The 16,913-nt window shown below is 46.5% G+C and overlaps 1 protein-coding gene across 2 annotated transcripts in view; it reads left to right on the top strand.

Annotated features, from left to right (window-relative positions):
* RANBP10 (RAN binding protein 10) overlaps positions 1-16,913 on the top strand; it is an 80,374-nt gene that overhangs the window by 32,885 nt on the left and 30,576 nt on the right. For both annotated transcript variants that reach the window (XM_014947331.1, XM_014947322.1), the window contains exon 4: positions 13,368-13,535. In XM_014947331.1, the coding sequence (XP_014802817.1) occupies positions 13,368-13,535 (168 nt within the window). The remainder of the gene's footprint in view (positions 1-13,367; positions 13,536-16,913) is intronic.

Raw genomic sequence — 16,913 nt, 5'->3', positions numbered from 1 at the left:
TGTAGAGCATGTAGAAAGTGTCCTGTTGCTTAAATGCAGGTTACTTGAAAGCAGGTAGCAGTTAAAATCTAAGGTTCAGTAGGAGCTGAGGGGGAAAAGCAGCCTGAGAGCTGCTCCAAAACCTTTGCTTGGGCAGCCTTGTTGCTGCCAACTTAACTAGGTTTTGACCTGAAAAAGTAGTTTGTATCTCTCTTCAACATCCTGAGAGGTTATTGGTACGTTTAGAAATGGCAGGTTTTGGTGCTGCGTCACGGAAGAAGCGCGAGTGAAGTGGGTCAGCGTGGTGGGTCAGCTCCTGGGTGAGCCGGGTGTGCAGAACACATTTTTAGTGGGATTCACCCATCTGGATGGGTGAAGATCCCTGTGGAGCTTACGACAGTGGTGGATAATAAACATACACTGCCAAGAAAAAGATACCCATTCCAATATTTAAGATTTCTGGTCTTTATAAGTCTGAGCCTTTTGGATTTGTCTACATGAATCTCTTGTTTTTGGAAGCGGGGTGTATTTTTTAAGTGAGTCTCCCAGTTGTCACCACTTGCTCTACATTGGTTTACATCTTCTGTTGTGCTACCCTGGTTTCTTCTAAACGAAACCGGAAGATGTGCTCCAGGATCACTGCAGCTGCTAATAACTATTCAGTCCACAGGACCAGGCTAAGTAATACAAGATAACTATCTCCCTTAAAAAAAAGTTTAAAAATCTCATACTAGAGAAGTAGTGTCCTGAGACTGGTTGAAACTGCTTGTTTCATCCTCCAGATCTGCTCTTCCTGTGCTGCACCATGTGCTGTTTCCAAAGTAGCTTTTGATAATGATTATTAGTTTTAAATTTAAGTCCAAATGAAGGCCTTGCTAAAGAAATGGATAAGAAATTTGGGCTTCTTAAAATAAAATAAGGGAAGCTGTAGGGACGTGGAGGAGCCCAGCTGAGACGCTTGAACTCTGCTGTTGGGTAGATCTTGGCCAACTTTCACTATGAACGTGCTGTGTGGGAACTGCAAGAAATGCACAAATGTGTATGTTAGTTTATGTACTGTTCCCTCCTTCTTCCCAACCCCAAGGTCTTTTTTTGGGGAGTCATGGTGCTGAAGTGTGATGTGTAAGATCTGTAGTTTGTAGTGGATAGACTCCAAAGTTGTCAAGAATCAAGAAATACACCTATATTTTTCTTTCTTTACCCTCATAGCTTCCAAAGCCTCTGGTCTCATGCACTCCTGTGCCCTGCTCGTTAGGTGTGCCTCCCCTAATTAGGCTATCCAGCCCATAGCTGGATACAGCTTGTTGAGGGTGGGTCATGTTTTAAAACGAGAGCCTTCTGCTGAGACCTGATACTGGGCAGGTTGGCAGGGCAAGGAGGAGCTGGGCAGATATCTCACGTACACTGTGGTGACACTCGCTGAAGGGTGACAGCAGGGTGGTGATGATCAAGTCCACAAATGAGGTTGGACCTGGCACTCCTCAAGTATGTCCAGACCTGACACCCTCTATCAGATGTGTTCAGAGCTGGAGAGTAACAAAACCGGCTCCTGACCCATAGAACTGGGGTGAATTACTTTCTGAATTTAGGTTAAACTTAATCTCATGTTTTATTTAGGAAAATAGGAAAATTAGGATTGTATAAAATAAAAGTTACTGCCTTTTTCCCTTTCAGACCCCCTTCAGTTCATGTGTTTGTGTCGATTGCCCAGTCTGCAGCCAGAAGAACCGCTGCCAGCCACTTGGGTTTTTAGGGAGGTGGTGTTTTTATTTTCTTTCTTTTTTTTTTTTTCTTCTTCTTTTTTTTTTGGCCTTTTGAATTAGACGAGCTTTTAGGCACACAGACTCCAGGTCTGAATGGGGGAGGCAGACGGAAAGCTGAGCTTTCAGTAACCGTGTTTCATTTCAGGAGTGAGTGGGACAGTGCTGAGCCCCACCATTCAGGCTGAACAAAACCAGAAACTGGGATTTCAAGGTGGCAACCCTGCCCTTGGAAGATTAATCAGAAAAAGTGTTTCCACGGGCTGTTAAGTGCTCAGGCATCAGCGTGGGTGAGCGAGGAGGGATTCTCACTCAGGGGTTCCGGCTGTCCTGTGCCTTTCCCTGCCCTGATTTCTGTGCCATGACTGTTCTAGAGGTGGGCTGCCTCCTTGTAGAGGTTCTGCACTATTTCCTTGTGCGACAGGTTCTCAGAAATGTAGGATATGGGTATGCTGGAGCCTGCCTTCGTGTGGAGCTTTCTGTCATCCAGCTGGTTGGGTTGGGTTTGTGCCTTGTGAAAACAAGAGTTTCCAAAGCGGAGCGGGGACGGCATGGCATGGTGGGGTCTGTGGGTTGGCCTTCACCACTCCCACAGGTTGCATCTCCAGCTGTAGCACAGATTATGGACAACCCAGGTAATCTCAGTGACAGGTAAGAGCTGACTGGCAATTTAGAGGCAGCAATTTAGTGGTCAACAAGAGTTGCAATCAGCACTGGTTCTTTTTCAGATTAAAAAACAAATTCTTTCTAGTGGCTGTACCTATTATTTGAGCCTTTCAGATAAAAGGTGACATCGACACAAAGCTAAATCTCACTACAGCTCAAACTTATGGATAGCGGTTATTTTTACTGATGGATAAATGTGATCCTCTTCAGAAGAGCCTGTTGCTTTACCTTAATTGGTGTGGAAAGTATTTAAGGGACCTGAGTTTAGAATCTAGAAGGCCTTGTTACAGCCCCTTAACATCATGAGATGTGCTTCTTCTGGAAGGCTTCTCTCTCCAGAAGGTCTTGTGTTTATATAAATACTTTTTTGTTCGTAATTTCCTTACCTCATTAAATACCATTTTAGGGATTGTTTTCAAGAGCAGCTGGATGCTCACCCCCTGCTTTCCCCATGGAGCTCTAACATGGGTTGGGGCTGCATCCTTTAGCTGCTCTGCCTCAGTGTCCCTGAAAAATGGCTTTTGCCCGTTACATTGCAAGGTTTTTCTGAAGTTGTCTTAATATTTTATCAAGGTATCCTTGCCCATCAGCTAAAAGTTGGCCTATAAATGCACATGTGAATTATGTAATATGATGAGATTTGAAGCCTGTGTATGAGATGATGTATCCAGCTTGTTCTTTGCCCCTGCCACTTGGTAGATAAATGGCAAAACTCCTCATCTGGCTTTTTTTTTTTATCCCTGTCCTGCCTTCTTTTGCACCCCTGCACCTCCCCCCACCCCCTCTGGTGGGGGATGTCAGGGAATATAATAGATGTAATAGTACAGAGGTGGCCTGATTGTGCTAGAGAGCTCTTTGAGCCTTGCCTTTGTAGATAGAACCAACCTGTCATTGTGCTTGATAGAACCAACCTGTTTTGTCGTTGTGCTTTAACGAAATCATGCTCTTTACAGGGCTGTAAATGGCTTGTGGCTTGTCTTGGTCTCTCCAGTGTAGGAAAGACCAGATCACATTGTGACTCTGGCAGAAGATGGCCCATCAGACTTGTAGGTTGGGAGTTGCCATCTTTATTCATTCAAGGAAGTAGGACTTTTATCTTGATCACTGTATTCTGTGATGAGGTGCACGCTAAGTAATAGAGAAGTGGATTAATTAACAAATCTCTGGGGCAGGTGGAACAGACCATTCCTGTTGACAGGTATTGCCCATGTGGCAGCCATCCAGAGTCTTCTGGTTTTGTTTTTTTCGCTTTATGAGTCAATGGGTAGTGTCAATTTATATAATTAGGTTTAAACTGTGGTTTGATGTTGTTTTGAAGCCTCGTTAACATGCAGTAGATGTCAAATGGTAGGAGTTGCTGATCTGGTCTGAAAATGGCTGGTGCCAGGTCAGTGTTGTTAAAATAGGGAATTTTACAGTGTCACTTTCTGCTATAGTCTCTGTGGTGGGTCAGGCAGTGCTCGTTAGCACCCACCTTCTGTGGGACCTCCCAAATTTTTGCAGGCCTTGTGAGAGGTCTTTTTTTGGAGTGTTTTTGATCTTTGGTCACTCTGTCTTTTTGTTCCTGGTTACTGTTAATGTGAGAGAGAAGCTGGGAGGGCTGGAGCCCCTCTGCTGGGAGGGGGGGCTGAGAGAGTTGGGGAGGTTCAGCCTGGAGAAGAGAAGGCTCCAGTGAGACCTTCCAGCCCCTTCCAGTCCCTCAAGGGGCTCCAGGAAAGCTGGGGAGGGACTCTGGATGAGGGAGGGGAGCCCTAGGAGGAGGGGGAAGGGTTTGACCCTGCAAGAGGGGAGATGGAGCTGAGATGTGGGGAAGAACTTGTTTGGTGGGAGGGTGGTGAGAGCCTGGCCCAGGTTGGCCCGAGAAGCTGTGGCTGCCCCATCCCTGGAGGGGTTCAAGGGCAGGTTGGAGGGGGCTTGGAGCAACGTGGTCTGGTGGGAGGTGTCCCTGCCCAGGGCAGGGGGTGGGACTAGATGATCTTTAAGGCCCCTTCCAACCCAAACTATTCTATGATTCTATGTTTTCTATTTTATTTTTTTCTTCCTCCCCCCTCTCCTTTGGATGTTTGCCACATTTGAGTCCCCCTTGGTCTGAGCTTTGTCTCGTTTACAGTTGCAAGCGCAAGTACTTTATTAAAAACATGGAATAGCCTCTGAGCCAAGCCTACAGCCAGGGCTGCCAAGAATCCTGCTCTCTTCGATTAGCATCATCTGGTGTTGCTCCACAGGGGCCAAATCGGGCTTGGCTGACTCTGCTCTATCTGCTGGGAGCTGGGGTGAGAGGAGGTGGCTCTACAGCAGTCCCTCACTGGGATGTGTGCACTGCTGTGGTGACTGCACCATTACCTTGGACGTGATTCAGTGGGATGCTACAAATACTACTCGACCTCAGCACATCCAACCCCTGCTTTAGGAAGTTTGTCCTCCGTGGGCTGAAGTGGTTTTATTTTCTGTATACACATTGGTCCTGTGTTGCTGGGTTTGGACTTCTACTGCATTACAACTCATTTTGCCACCTTGCAGAAGTAGAAGCTGTTACAAGAAAGAAAAAGTTGGGCTATTACCAGCTAGGGCTTCTTCATTTCCTAGTGTTCCTAGGTAAGCAGGGTTTAGGGACATCTTTTTTCCTTGACGTGTTCTGGGCAGATGTCCAGGCCCTTGAAGTTCTGCCAGGAAGATGCTCTAATACTCTAAGCACACTGTTCCCGCGTCCTATTTCTGTCCTGCAGCTGGTGTTGTGACCGTACCTTGATAGTTGTTCCATGCCAGGACCATGTCTCCCCTATTCCCAAAACCCCAGATCCTACAGCATAGGTTGCTGTGGGCACTGAGCAGCTATTCCTGTAGGCTGGTCACTGAAACAGAAAGATGAGTTGTAACATGAATAATTGGTCTGATTCTGAAGCATGGTTGAAGGAAGAAAACCAAAAGTGCCTCCTTGCTGTCACCCAAGCGTCTGATGTTTATGCAACTTCTTACAGTTTAGCATAAACGTCATAAAACTGGCATTCAGCTAAGATGCTGCAGCACCCCAGATGCTTCTGGGGGCAACAGGCTTTTTTTGACCAGGTGTTTTATCTTCTAAGGCTGTAGGAGCACAGGGACTTCCTCAGCCTCCCCTTTGCTAGAGGCGAAGACGTGCTCCCATTGCTCTGGGCTAACGTACACCAGAGACACATCCACTGGCAGAGCCAAGTCCACTGGAAGATGGTGGAGCTGTCAACAGAGGGTGATTCTACTTCTGCTGTTGTAACGGCTTCTTCCCCATCTTTATTTTTGTCCTGGCCCCACAGACACCAGTCCCTCCCTGGGACTGCTCTGTCCAGGATATTGTAGATGCAACTCTGAACAGCAACACCGGACTTCTCCCAACATCGTATTCATCTGTTCAGCCTCTGTTTAACGTACCTTCCCCTCCACTGACATCGTGCTCTGATGCTGCCAGAGACTCAGAGCTGGCCAAGCACCAGCAGCACATGGAGATGGCCCAGCCTCCAGCCAGAAATGTGGTCCAGCAGCAATTCTGGGCTTCGTAGCTGGCTCCACCCTCAACATCCCATTCCCCAAGCACTGTACAAGCAAAAGTTTGTACATCTGTTTCTGCTGGACTTTGGATTCAATAAATCTTATTAAAATCATTTTGTTTGGTTGATTTCAGCATGTTGACACAAGTTCTTGTCCCTCTGTGGCTAGTGTTTGCACACTCCATGCCCTGGCACGGGCAGCTGTGGGAAGCTGGAATTGCTGTCCAGAAGAGTGGGAAGAGGAATGCCACAGGCAAAATACTGGACAGGAACAGGGAGGGGAGAAAAGTGAGAAGTGTTTCAAAATACAAAGAGAAGAAAGTTAAAATTTGGAAAGATGAAAACACTGCAAAGACTCTAGAGCAGTCACTGGGGGCTGGCCTGAAGAATAAGCCTCCAAAGTCCCACGCTATTTGGGATATAACAGTGACAACCCCACTATTTACAAATCTTACTTCAGCTTCTTTCTGAGGAACTTATATCTTCTCTTTCTGTGGCCAAATACATACTTCACTGGCATCGCTTACTTCTTGAGATGTTTCAGGTTTTCACCATCACAGGTCAGGCCACCACTGAATTTGTTGTGAGCAAGGCCCTGCCCTTTGCAGCAGCTTCTGCGCCAGGTACCGCTTTCCTGGACCACATGGGCTGAGCTGCAGTGGGACACATTTGTCCCCTGGAATGGGCACGGGCAGGGGATGGTCCACATGTCAAAGTCCATCTCTCTGCCATCTTTTTAAGCCTGGCAGAGCAGGAAGGGTCTGAGGTGTCAGGCTGTAACATACTGGAGCAACCACCTTTTCCATGATCGCAGTGAATGTTGCCTTCCCAGTTCTCCTCTGCCCACTGGTGCCTCTGGTGTGTTTGAACTGTGATGCAGGAAGCCATCAGTCTCCATTCTTCTCCACACCCTGTGCAGAAGAGCCACAGGCCAGGACAGACCTACTGCTCTTGGTGCTTTCCATCAGGCCATCTTGCACTGCGTCACCTCTGTTGTGTGCGGCCTGATGTTCCATGCTTTCAAAGTTGAGCAGCATGTCCAAGTCCTTGTCTCCCTGGATGTGTGAGGTAGCCATGATGCCAGTTTTACCCAGTGCCTGCTGGAAGAGGTTCTGTGCACAGTGCTGACGCTCTTGAGATGGAAAGCTAAAATGCCTTGTTGTCTCCAAAGTGCTAAGAGGTACATGGTGTCCCAGCCCAGTAGCACCACTTCCCAGTTGCTGTGTTGGGAGGCAGAGCCAGATCTCAGGCTTAGATGGACCTTAGGCCCATCACAGGGGCTGCCCAAAAAGTCTAGAGTGGAGCGGGGCGGACATTGAATGAGCAGGGCTGGATGTAGGAGAGCTAGGGGTAGGAGTAGCACACTTCATCGAACTCCTGTGCTCACTTAAAGATGAGCATTTATGAGTTGATCCTGTAACCATGTCCTGAAGTAGCTCAAGCCTTTTCTGCCACGTGGCCTGGCATTGCATCATTCTGGCCTGTTTATCGAGCAGCAGCAATGGAACTTGCTGTTCATTGTTTTCACTGTGTGTTGGGATCAAGGTATTCTGCCAAGAAGATCAACGTATCTGCTTTTTTCTTGTTAACAGGCCAAGCAGAACTTCAGTTTGATGCTGGACATACAAAAATGTCCTCCCAGGCCCTACTCATGAGTTCTGTTTTTCTTTCTGCCCGTTCTCTGGTTGATTGCACAGTCTGAGCTATTCTGCGTCTGTCTGTCTGTTAATAAATACCATACCTGTGTTTGGGGGTTGAAGTGTCCAATTCAAAGGGATGTCATTTTAACCTCTTTTGGTTCACTAGCTGCTGAGGTCCTACCTGCCTCTTTATACTTGGGCGTTCAAGGTGCACTTGTCTTCAAAAGGAGCTGTAGTGAGAACAGGAGCCAAAGGAGGCAGGATGTTTAGGTTCTGCTTTGACCACTGTCACGGGGCAGTTGGCCAGATCCTTTCTGTCCTCTGCCTATCTCCCCTCTTTACAATCATTTTGTGCTTTTGAAGAGAGGATGGGGAAGGAGAAGGAAGGAACGAGAGAGCTGTGCTTACCGGACCCTCCAACCACACTGCAGCTCACTAGATTTCAGTCTATAGAGTAAGGTCCTTCGAGGGTCGTGGTCTACTTTTTATAAGAAAAAGAAAAGCACATTGTCCAATCTTGATGTCCAGATTTCTGAATTTTGTGAGGAATCTGCACTTGGATTTGAGAATTTTTAGTCTTGGTCAACTGCACATAGGTGTGAAGTGTCCATTGCTCTAGACATAGCTATCACCCAGAGACTGAAGTGGGATGATATTTTAACACCCACAACCTTGTTGGAATGAGCTGCCAATCAGAAACTGCCCATGCATGGGTACTCCCAGGCTTTTCTGAGAAGCAGCTGCCTGTTCCTCACTAGCCCAGGCTGGAGGATTGCAAGCCACCGAGGGTGGTGGGGTGGAGGGTGCTGGAGAGGAGCTGTGGGAGCGGGCAGAGGCTGGGGGAGATGGCAGACGGGAATCCGTGCAGAGAGGGCACAATCATGAGAACAGTGATGCATTTTGGAATGTTTACAATAGCTTAATGGAAACGTCAGTGGTATAAAGGCTAATAAAGGGGAAAATGCTGGGATTCACTCCCAGAGGGCTATGGAACAGCGCAGAGAAGAGCTCCAGCCGCTTCCCTTCTCCACGGGGCACCTGCGTCTCCGTTTGCTAAAGCCACACAGTCGGTCCAGAAAAGGTTCAGATGATGGTGGCCAGAAATGCATGGAATAGCTGAATAAACCAGGAGTCATCAGTCTGGAAAAGGGATGATTGTGGGGATTTTGTAGAGGTCTATACAATGATGGATGTTCTGGAGAGGCTGAATACGGTTTGCCCAGTGCAAGAACTACCGACTATCAAATACAAGTAGCAGGAGGCGGGTTTTCACGCAGCTTGCAGTTATGCTGTGAAATGCCTTGTGGCAGGACACAGTGGATGGTGTGAATATTTACATGTGCTTACAGGAGGATTGGACAATGTAAGGGAAAGAAAATCCTTTGAGGAGCACAATCTCCATCTGGCTCGGTACGTCTGTGCTGCGGGTGGTTGGAAAGTGGTGTCATTATTCTGTAAGAGCAAGATATATGCATGTCCTACACTTACACCATCTCATAAGCATCCGCTTCTTGAACAGGACACTTATCTGGGTTGACCCCACATCCTGTATGGCCATTCATTTTAAGGCCATGTAGATAATAACATCTCATCTCCGCCTTCTGGCTCCTAACAGAAGTTGGAATACTTGAGTACGAGTGGTACGGAGGTTAAACTGCCTGGAGAATTTGCAAGTGTAAGCGTGGGGAAGGCGTATAGGAAATCTGATTCAGCCCTTATTAAAACAGGGTTAGATTTTGGAAAGGAAGAGGCTGATGAGTGACCAGAGGCGTGAGTAATAGTCAGAGGAAAGGTTGTAATATCGCAGAGGCGTTACTAGGTGGCGATAGTAAATTGTTAATGAGGTAGAAAAGGCCCAAATTTTCAGCAAGTGTTTTTGTGTTTGGAGAGATGTCGGAGGATGTTTTTGCAAAATCCATGCGATAAGTTACTCCCCACTCTGCTGCTAATCCCAGATAACGTCAAACACATTGGGTAGGGATACGCTATTTAAATCACTAGGCCCAGATAACTTTGACCTAGAAGTATTAGAAGTGCTGATTGTTATTTTTAATTTAGATTACTAGGAAGTTTCAGAAGGCTGGCTGAGGTTGGCCAGCGCTGGAATGACCTGTGTGCCTTTGCCCTCCTGTTTATTCTGGGCAGAATTTTAGAAATACTGATAAGTTATTTGATTAATAAATAACTAAAGGTTAGGCATATAATTAACACCACTGAGCTTATGTTTATGGTGAGTACAGTAAGTTCTCTCAAATTTATTTGGCTTGTTTTTTTAAGATGACCATGGTGATTTGATAAGGCTGACAGTCTAAATCTGAAACACTTAGTGTTGTGTCAGGTCCAGGTTCAGCACTGCGTAACATTCGAGTTGAAAAAGTTAACTCTGTGTATGATTAGCAAAGTGCTGGGTGAGTGAGATTTCCTTAACTGGTGGTTTTAGTGGTTGTCTGTGGAGAATATGATTCAAATCAAGCGTTTTCCAGGCACCATTGCAATACATACTAAATTTGGCACTTCCTTCAAAGCCTTTTGCAGTCACTTCTAACTGGAGTTCATCTCATCAATGAGTTTGTCACCACTTTTAGCGGCACAGCAAGTACCGATGCTGTGAAACACAAGTCTTACAGGAGCAGGAGGAGGTTTTTTCAGTAGGATCAGTCATGATCTGTAGGTAATGAGACCTTGTGAGTTTTTATCTATACTACAGAATCTGTAGAATCTGCATTGGCACAAGTATTTTGTGAAATTGTCACAGAATCACATAGGGTTGACAGGGACCTCTGAAGATCATCTAGTCCAACCCCCTGCCAGAGCAGGTCCATCCAGAGCAGGTTGCACAGGAACGTGTCCAGGTGGGTTTGGAATGTCTCCAGAGACAGAGACTCCACCACCCCCCTGGGCAGCCTGTTCCTCTGCCCCTCTCAAAGTAAAGAAGTTCCTCCTTATGTTTAGGTGGAACTTCTTATACTCAAGTTTGGGCCTATTTCCTCTTGTCCTGTCCCTGGGCACCACTGAAAAAGAACTGGCCCCATCCTCTTGACACCCTCCCTTTAAGTATTTATGAGCATTGATCAGATCCCCCCTCAGCCTTCTCTTCTCCAGACTAAAAAGACCCAAGTCCCTCAGGCTTTCCTCATGGTTGAGCACACTGTTGCATTTCTCACGATAGCCCTACCTGGTCCCTCTGACTACTTCCGTGGAACTGATGACAATGCTTTGTAACGCCAGGAATGTTGTGTGTGCAGAAGAGCTAGGAATTTGTATCTGGATTGTTTTATTAAATAGTTTAGGAGATAAATTGATTAGAGTTATCATCTGAAGTTACCAACAGCTTCATCAGAGAAGTTCTGAACTGACACACGTGTAACTGGGCTGTGTTCAGGGACACTAAAATAATAGATCAGCGATGGCAGGCTTTCATGGGCCAGCAGCAGAGAAAACAAAAGGGATAGTGGAAAGGAGCCACAATCTTAAAAACTCAGTATTTCAGTGGTATTTTTGCTGGATGGCATCTGAGCAGTAGAAGTTTGACAACAGACTCTGGAGGCCCTATCACTCCCTCCTTTGTTTTTGGCAGCCCAATTTGGCATCGTTTTTGAGCCTGCTGAGAGTGCTGACAGTGCTGCTGCCCCGGTCTCTCCTGGAGATAGGAAACTGGACGGGCACTGCAGCGTGTTGGGAGCTGCTCCGAGGGGAGATGGACCTGACTCTTGGGATACCTCAGTCTGTTCCTGGGGGTGTCTGAGACTGACAGAGGAAATTATTCACCATTTCTAGACCTGGATTTGTGAGGAGTCCTTCATGCCTCTCACTTCTAAACTTTGCCCTGAGGTCCAAAATCTCAGACTGTGGTGTGTTTTGGTCTTGCTCCATTCCCTGACTGTCCCCTTGGCATTCATGTACTTGTGGTGCAACAAATGGAGGGCCTTGGCATGCACCAAATGTCTCATGCTTTTCTGAGAAACCCCAAGCATGTGGGTCCTACCGAGGATAAGATACCTGAGTGCTTGTAGCAGAGCAGCATTTGCTGGGATTAAATTTCTTGTGCCCTCATGTTGTTGCTGGTTTTGTAGGAAAATGGTGGCTTGCAGGAGTGCTCCAGCCCATCTTTTGGGGCTCTCTTTGCAGTGTGCTCGGTCTTTTTTTGCCTTATTGCAGAATGGGCACTTTCTGCTTTTTAACCCCTCTCCTCTCATGAACGCTGCATTTCTTCTGCAGTCCTTTTGCCAAAAGCATTGCTCCACATTGAGCAGATGCTGCACTACCCTCAGGGTGTAAAAGGTCAGTAGATGGTCAAAGCACCTTCTTTCAGCCATTGGAATGGGCTGCCCAGGGAGGTGGTTGAGGCACCATCCCTGGAGGTGTTCAAAAGACGGGTTGATGTAGTGCTGGGAGATATGGTTTAGTGATGGTGATGCTTCTTGTTTGTTGTGTGGGTGTCTATTTTTGTCAGTTAGGTTGACGGTTGGACAAGATGATCTTTGAGGTCCCTTCCAACCTAGAAGATTCTGTGATTCACTTCCACTTCAATTGGCCCGGTCTGCCCTTTAAAAAAAGGTGATTGTTACTGATGTTGTGCCTGTCTCAGGCGTTCTGATAGAAGTGCATCTCTGTGTGAGGTGTGGTTTTGATGGTGTAATTCATAGGAGGGCTCCAAAGAGCTGGAGAAGATCCTGATTCTTCTTGAAGTCTTAGAATAAGACAGACTGCGCCATGCTTTCTATAAGCTTTCTGAAGACCTTCTCCATGACTCCCTCCCTGCCGAGGCTGGTCTCCTAAAGAGAGGCAAGGATAAGCCATCTTGAGCACTAGTGGTGAGTTTGGCAGGGCCAGGTCAGTAGATTCAGGTGGCATTTGCTGAATCACTCTGCGGCCACAACCACAGGAGCACTGTCCTCTTGTGCAAGAGTCCTGGAAAGAGCAGCCCGGTGTGTTGCTTGAGGCACACTTCGACTTTTAAAGGATGGATTAATCTCTCTCCTTTGCAGTGATTACTGGTTGTCTGGGATTTCTACATGGAAGAAATCCACAAAAGAATTTACAGCAGAATTGGGGTAGAACAGGACAAAATTCAGAATTGCTGTGAGATGCAGAGAAGAGCAGGTGGGCAGAGCGCAGTCCCAGAGCCCAGCTTTAACCCTTGGCATGGTGTTGCTGGCAGAAGGAATAAGAGACCCTCATGTTAGAATTGACCACTTGGAAAATTGCCTATTGACATTTAAGGGTTGTGTTTTAAGCTGTCCACCTAACGGGGAATTTTGTTGCCTGAGGGGAACGCAGAAATCCCTGTAAACTGTTAGGATGGAATGTGGATGTGAGAGCACAAGCATTGCCTCCGGCTGCCTGCGAGCAGCACTTCTGGACAAAGCTGCAATTGGACAAGAGTTATTTTATTAAACGGTTTTGCCGGAAGATTGCTTTAGTGGGAAACACAAATGTTTTACAAGGAGGAGCTTGTTTCCCTACAGGCAAGATAAAACAGAAGCAGAGATTTTATTTATTTATTTATTTTTTAAAATAAAAAATCATTATCTTTGTCAGCCTGACTTTTGGCAATCTATTTTTATTACTTCTCATAAGGGACAAATGAAGTTGAAACCCAAATGATGAGTTACGATTGATGATCGTTAATTTCTTTTCAGTTACTGGTATGTGAGAATTAATTAATAGGACATATGAGAAGCTGAAATCAAAATTTCAAATTTCCTACCAGAAAATTGTGTTGTGAGAGCTGTGGTTGGCATGTCATTCTGCTAAACTGGCTTCATTGCTGACCTCTCCTCTTCTCTTGTCTTCTGCAGGGTGGGATAAACATTCGTACGGGTACCACGGTGACGATGGGCACTCCTTCTGTTCTTCTGGGACAGGACAGCCCTATGGCCCGACCTTCACCACTGGGGATGTGATTGGCTGCTGTGTTAACCTTATCAACAATACCTGCTTTTACACAAAAAATGGCCACAGTTTAGGTAAGTAAAATGGTGTTCTTAGGAGGGGGATGCTCCTGTCCTGCTCTCACTGCTGCTGTTTAATGCTTTGTTTGGGTTATAACTTCTGTCCCAGATTTTTGGGTAAAATTTAAGAAACAGGAAAGAAAAAGAGCACTGAGCAGCACTCAGGAGATGTAAATTGGCTCCAAGACATAAATTTTTCCAGCACATAACATGGTTTCTGTGCTGCTCCATTCATTTAGGTGGGTTAGGATTCTGCTGCTTTCCTCTGCTGCTGCAGCCGGGGAGAGGTGGGACAAGATGGCTGGGCCAGGAAATAAAGAAGTGGGAAGTTTAGTTAGTGTATTATTCAACTGACTAAAAATGCCCCTATATCAGGGTCTTTTTACTTTTTAGAGGGACTTGTCAATCTGTAAGCCTTGACACGTTGGTCCAAGCATTCCCAAAGTCAGACATTAATTCAGCATAAGAAGTCTTACTTAAGTACTCACTTCTAATTTGGTTCATTCCACATTTGTTTCAGTAGTTTGTTTTGGGTTTTTTTTTGTCACATAAGACATGCTGTAAATTTTGATAAATTAATCTCACTTTTTGTGCTGGAATTTGTTTGGTTTGGCAGGGACAAGCACTCCTTTCCTTTGCTTCTCCTTGCTGTGTCAGTTCTCCTTTGGTGAATTCAAGATGAAATAACTGGTAGAAAAATACCCCACTGAAAATACTTACCAGAACAAAAGTTGTTTGGGGTTACTGGCTGGGCTGAAGGAAGGAGTGGGATTGGAGTGCACGGTGTGTCTGGATAGTCCATAATTTCTTTCTGAGCTCTTGGGAAAAGCACTTGGCTCCCCAGTATTAGAGAGATGGACTTACTGGAGAGAGTCCAGCAAAGGGCTGCCAAGATGACAAAGGGACTGGAGCATCTGTCCTGTGAGGACAGGCTGAGAGAGCTGGGGTGTTCAGCCTGGAGAAGAGGATGCTCATAGGGGGACCTCATTTTATGTATAAATACATATTCTACAAAACAAATTTGTATAAATACAAATTCTATGATTCTATGATTATGCATAAATACCTGAAGGGGTGGGTACAAAGAAGATGGAGCCAGGCTCTTCTCAGTGGTGCCCAGTCCCAGGACCAGAGGCCACCAAACTGTCACACAGGAGGTTCTCGCTGAACATCAGGAGACACTTGCACTGTGAGGATGACCAGGCACTGGCTCAGGTTGCCCAGAGAGGCTGTGGAGTCTCCATCCGTGGAGGTATTCAGAAGTCATCTGGACACAGTTGTGGGCAGGCAGCTCTGGGTGGTCCTGCTGGAGGAGGGGGTTGGACCAGATGACCTTCCAGAGGTGTCTCCAATCTCAGCCAGCCTGCGGTTCTGTGGAAGCAGCACACTGTGTTACAGGTATGGCAGAGATGGATCTGAGATAGCGGCTTTTCCTCCTCAAATCTCAAGAAGGATCCTTCTATGAGGCAAATGCAGAAAGGCGTGGTGCTTAGGCAGACAAACTTCTTTTGGAAATTTGTTTTCAGTTTTCCTCTACTTTCATATGCACCGTTTGTTAATTTGTGAGGGGATGGTTGCCTAGAAATGAGGTGCACGCCTTCTGAGAAGCAGCTAGTCCTGATACTTTGCAATGTGTCAGGACGTCTCCAGCTCTGAATGGAAAAAAAAATTCTTTGAGCATCCTTTGGGACTTGTTTTTAACATTCTAATTTTATAAATAGAGCCTTGACCCAGTAGGGGAGCTTCTCAGAGTTGAGTGTCTGATCTGGCTTGTTCTTTGAAATCATGACTGTTTATCAGCCCAAAACAGTGATGCTGGAGAACTCCTAGTGAGGACTTTTGGCTTAAACATCGGGAGATCAGTCACTAGTGGAGACACTAAGAGTCATTTGTAGTCCATAAGGGAATAGGGTGGTGGTGGAAGGGCTCTTCAGATGCTTTTGTTGAGCTTTGTGAGATTTGTGCTGGACCGTTTCTCCAGCCTGTTGAGGTCTTTCTGAATAGCAGTATGTCCTCCGGTGTATTGTCCTCTCTCCCGTTTGTGAGCCTGCTGGGAGTGCACACCCTCCATCGTCCAGGTCATTAGTAAAGACATTGGCCGTACTATCGATCCCTTAGGGATGGACTTTGAGCTGCTGATCACGACCCTTCGATCCTGACAGCCCAGCCAATTTTCCACCCACCTTGTAGTCCACTCAAAAGTCATCTGCTGTCCGTGTGCCAGATGCAGCTCCACGTGTTGGCATGGGAAAGCGGGGCCACCTCTGGCTCTGAGTGTCCCTTGGTGGCAGAGGAGGACTCCAGTGGGCTGCAGACGCAAGGACCTTGGCCTCATTCTAGTGTAAGGGTAGAAACAAGCTTTCATCCAGCTGAGCAAAACAAGTGCAAAGTGGAAAATGGTTTTGAGTGAGGAACAATAGTATTTGGGTAAAGAGAGGGAATGAAAGGAATGTTTATTGGATGTTTTTCTCAGCCAGGTATTCAGCATTACTTTTATGCACAATTTTTGGTTGGGTTGTAGAGAGGGTACTCAGCAGACAAGGTCCAAACTGTTGTGATGTTGATTAAACTGTATTGGCTATCTGCCGGGGTGTTAATTAAACCTTATTGGCTGTGCAGGTAGTAAAATAGTCAGGATTTTTTCCCAAGCGTTTCACAGAATCACAGAATCACCTAGGTTGGAAGGGACCTTTAAGATCATCTAGTCCAACCATCAACCTAAATCAAATCTGAGTTTGAGTTTGGTTTTGGATCTGCACTATTTTGAATGTTTGTTTCCCATGTTGACTCCTCAAATTGGTTTAAATTACCGTTTCAGGCTACGTTCCATCGCAGCTCTTGGTTAAAATAACCCTAACCTTAAAACCCAAGAATGATGTGCTCTGGTGTCCGTGCAGGCTGTCGTGTGTGTTGGTGCCAGGCAGGAGGGGCTGCTGCGTGGCTGGGAGGGGGGACGTGCGCCAGAAATGGGCATGCTGGTATGGGTGGCTACCAGCCTTCTTCTGGCTGGGGACAGAAGGCATTGCTGGGAGCGCGCACGGGGCAAGGCTGCAGCTCCCATATGGACTCCTGAAATGTTAGCTTAGAGGTGAATTAAGTTCAGCCTGTCGCTGGCTGATTGTCTCGCCGTGCTCCTGCCTCGCTGATGGATCTGAATGATGGTGGCTGGAGGGTCACACCACGGGACCCCTCCTTCGGAGCGGTCCCTCACACCTCACTGGGATGCAGAGCTGTGCCCACCTGACCATAGGTGAGCGTTGTCTCCAGCCTTAACTCCATTAGCGTCCTCAGCAACTGCTTAAATATCTCTTTTCTGACGTGGCAAATGTAAATAAAAAGGGAAACCATACACTTTTTTTCCCATCTCTCATACCTGAGACCTCAAGCGTAGTT

Source organism: Calidris pugnax, unplaced genomic scaffold (assembly GCF_001431845.1).
Source record: "Calidris pugnax isolate Ruff unplaced genomic scaffold, ASM143184v1 scaffold30, whole genome shotgun sequence".
NCBI classification, from domain to species: domain Eukaryota; kingdom Metazoa; phylum Chordata; class Aves; order Charadriiformes; family Scolopacidae; genus Calidris; species Calidris pugnax.
This window is presented reverse-complemented; position numbering and strand designations above follow the sequence as displayed.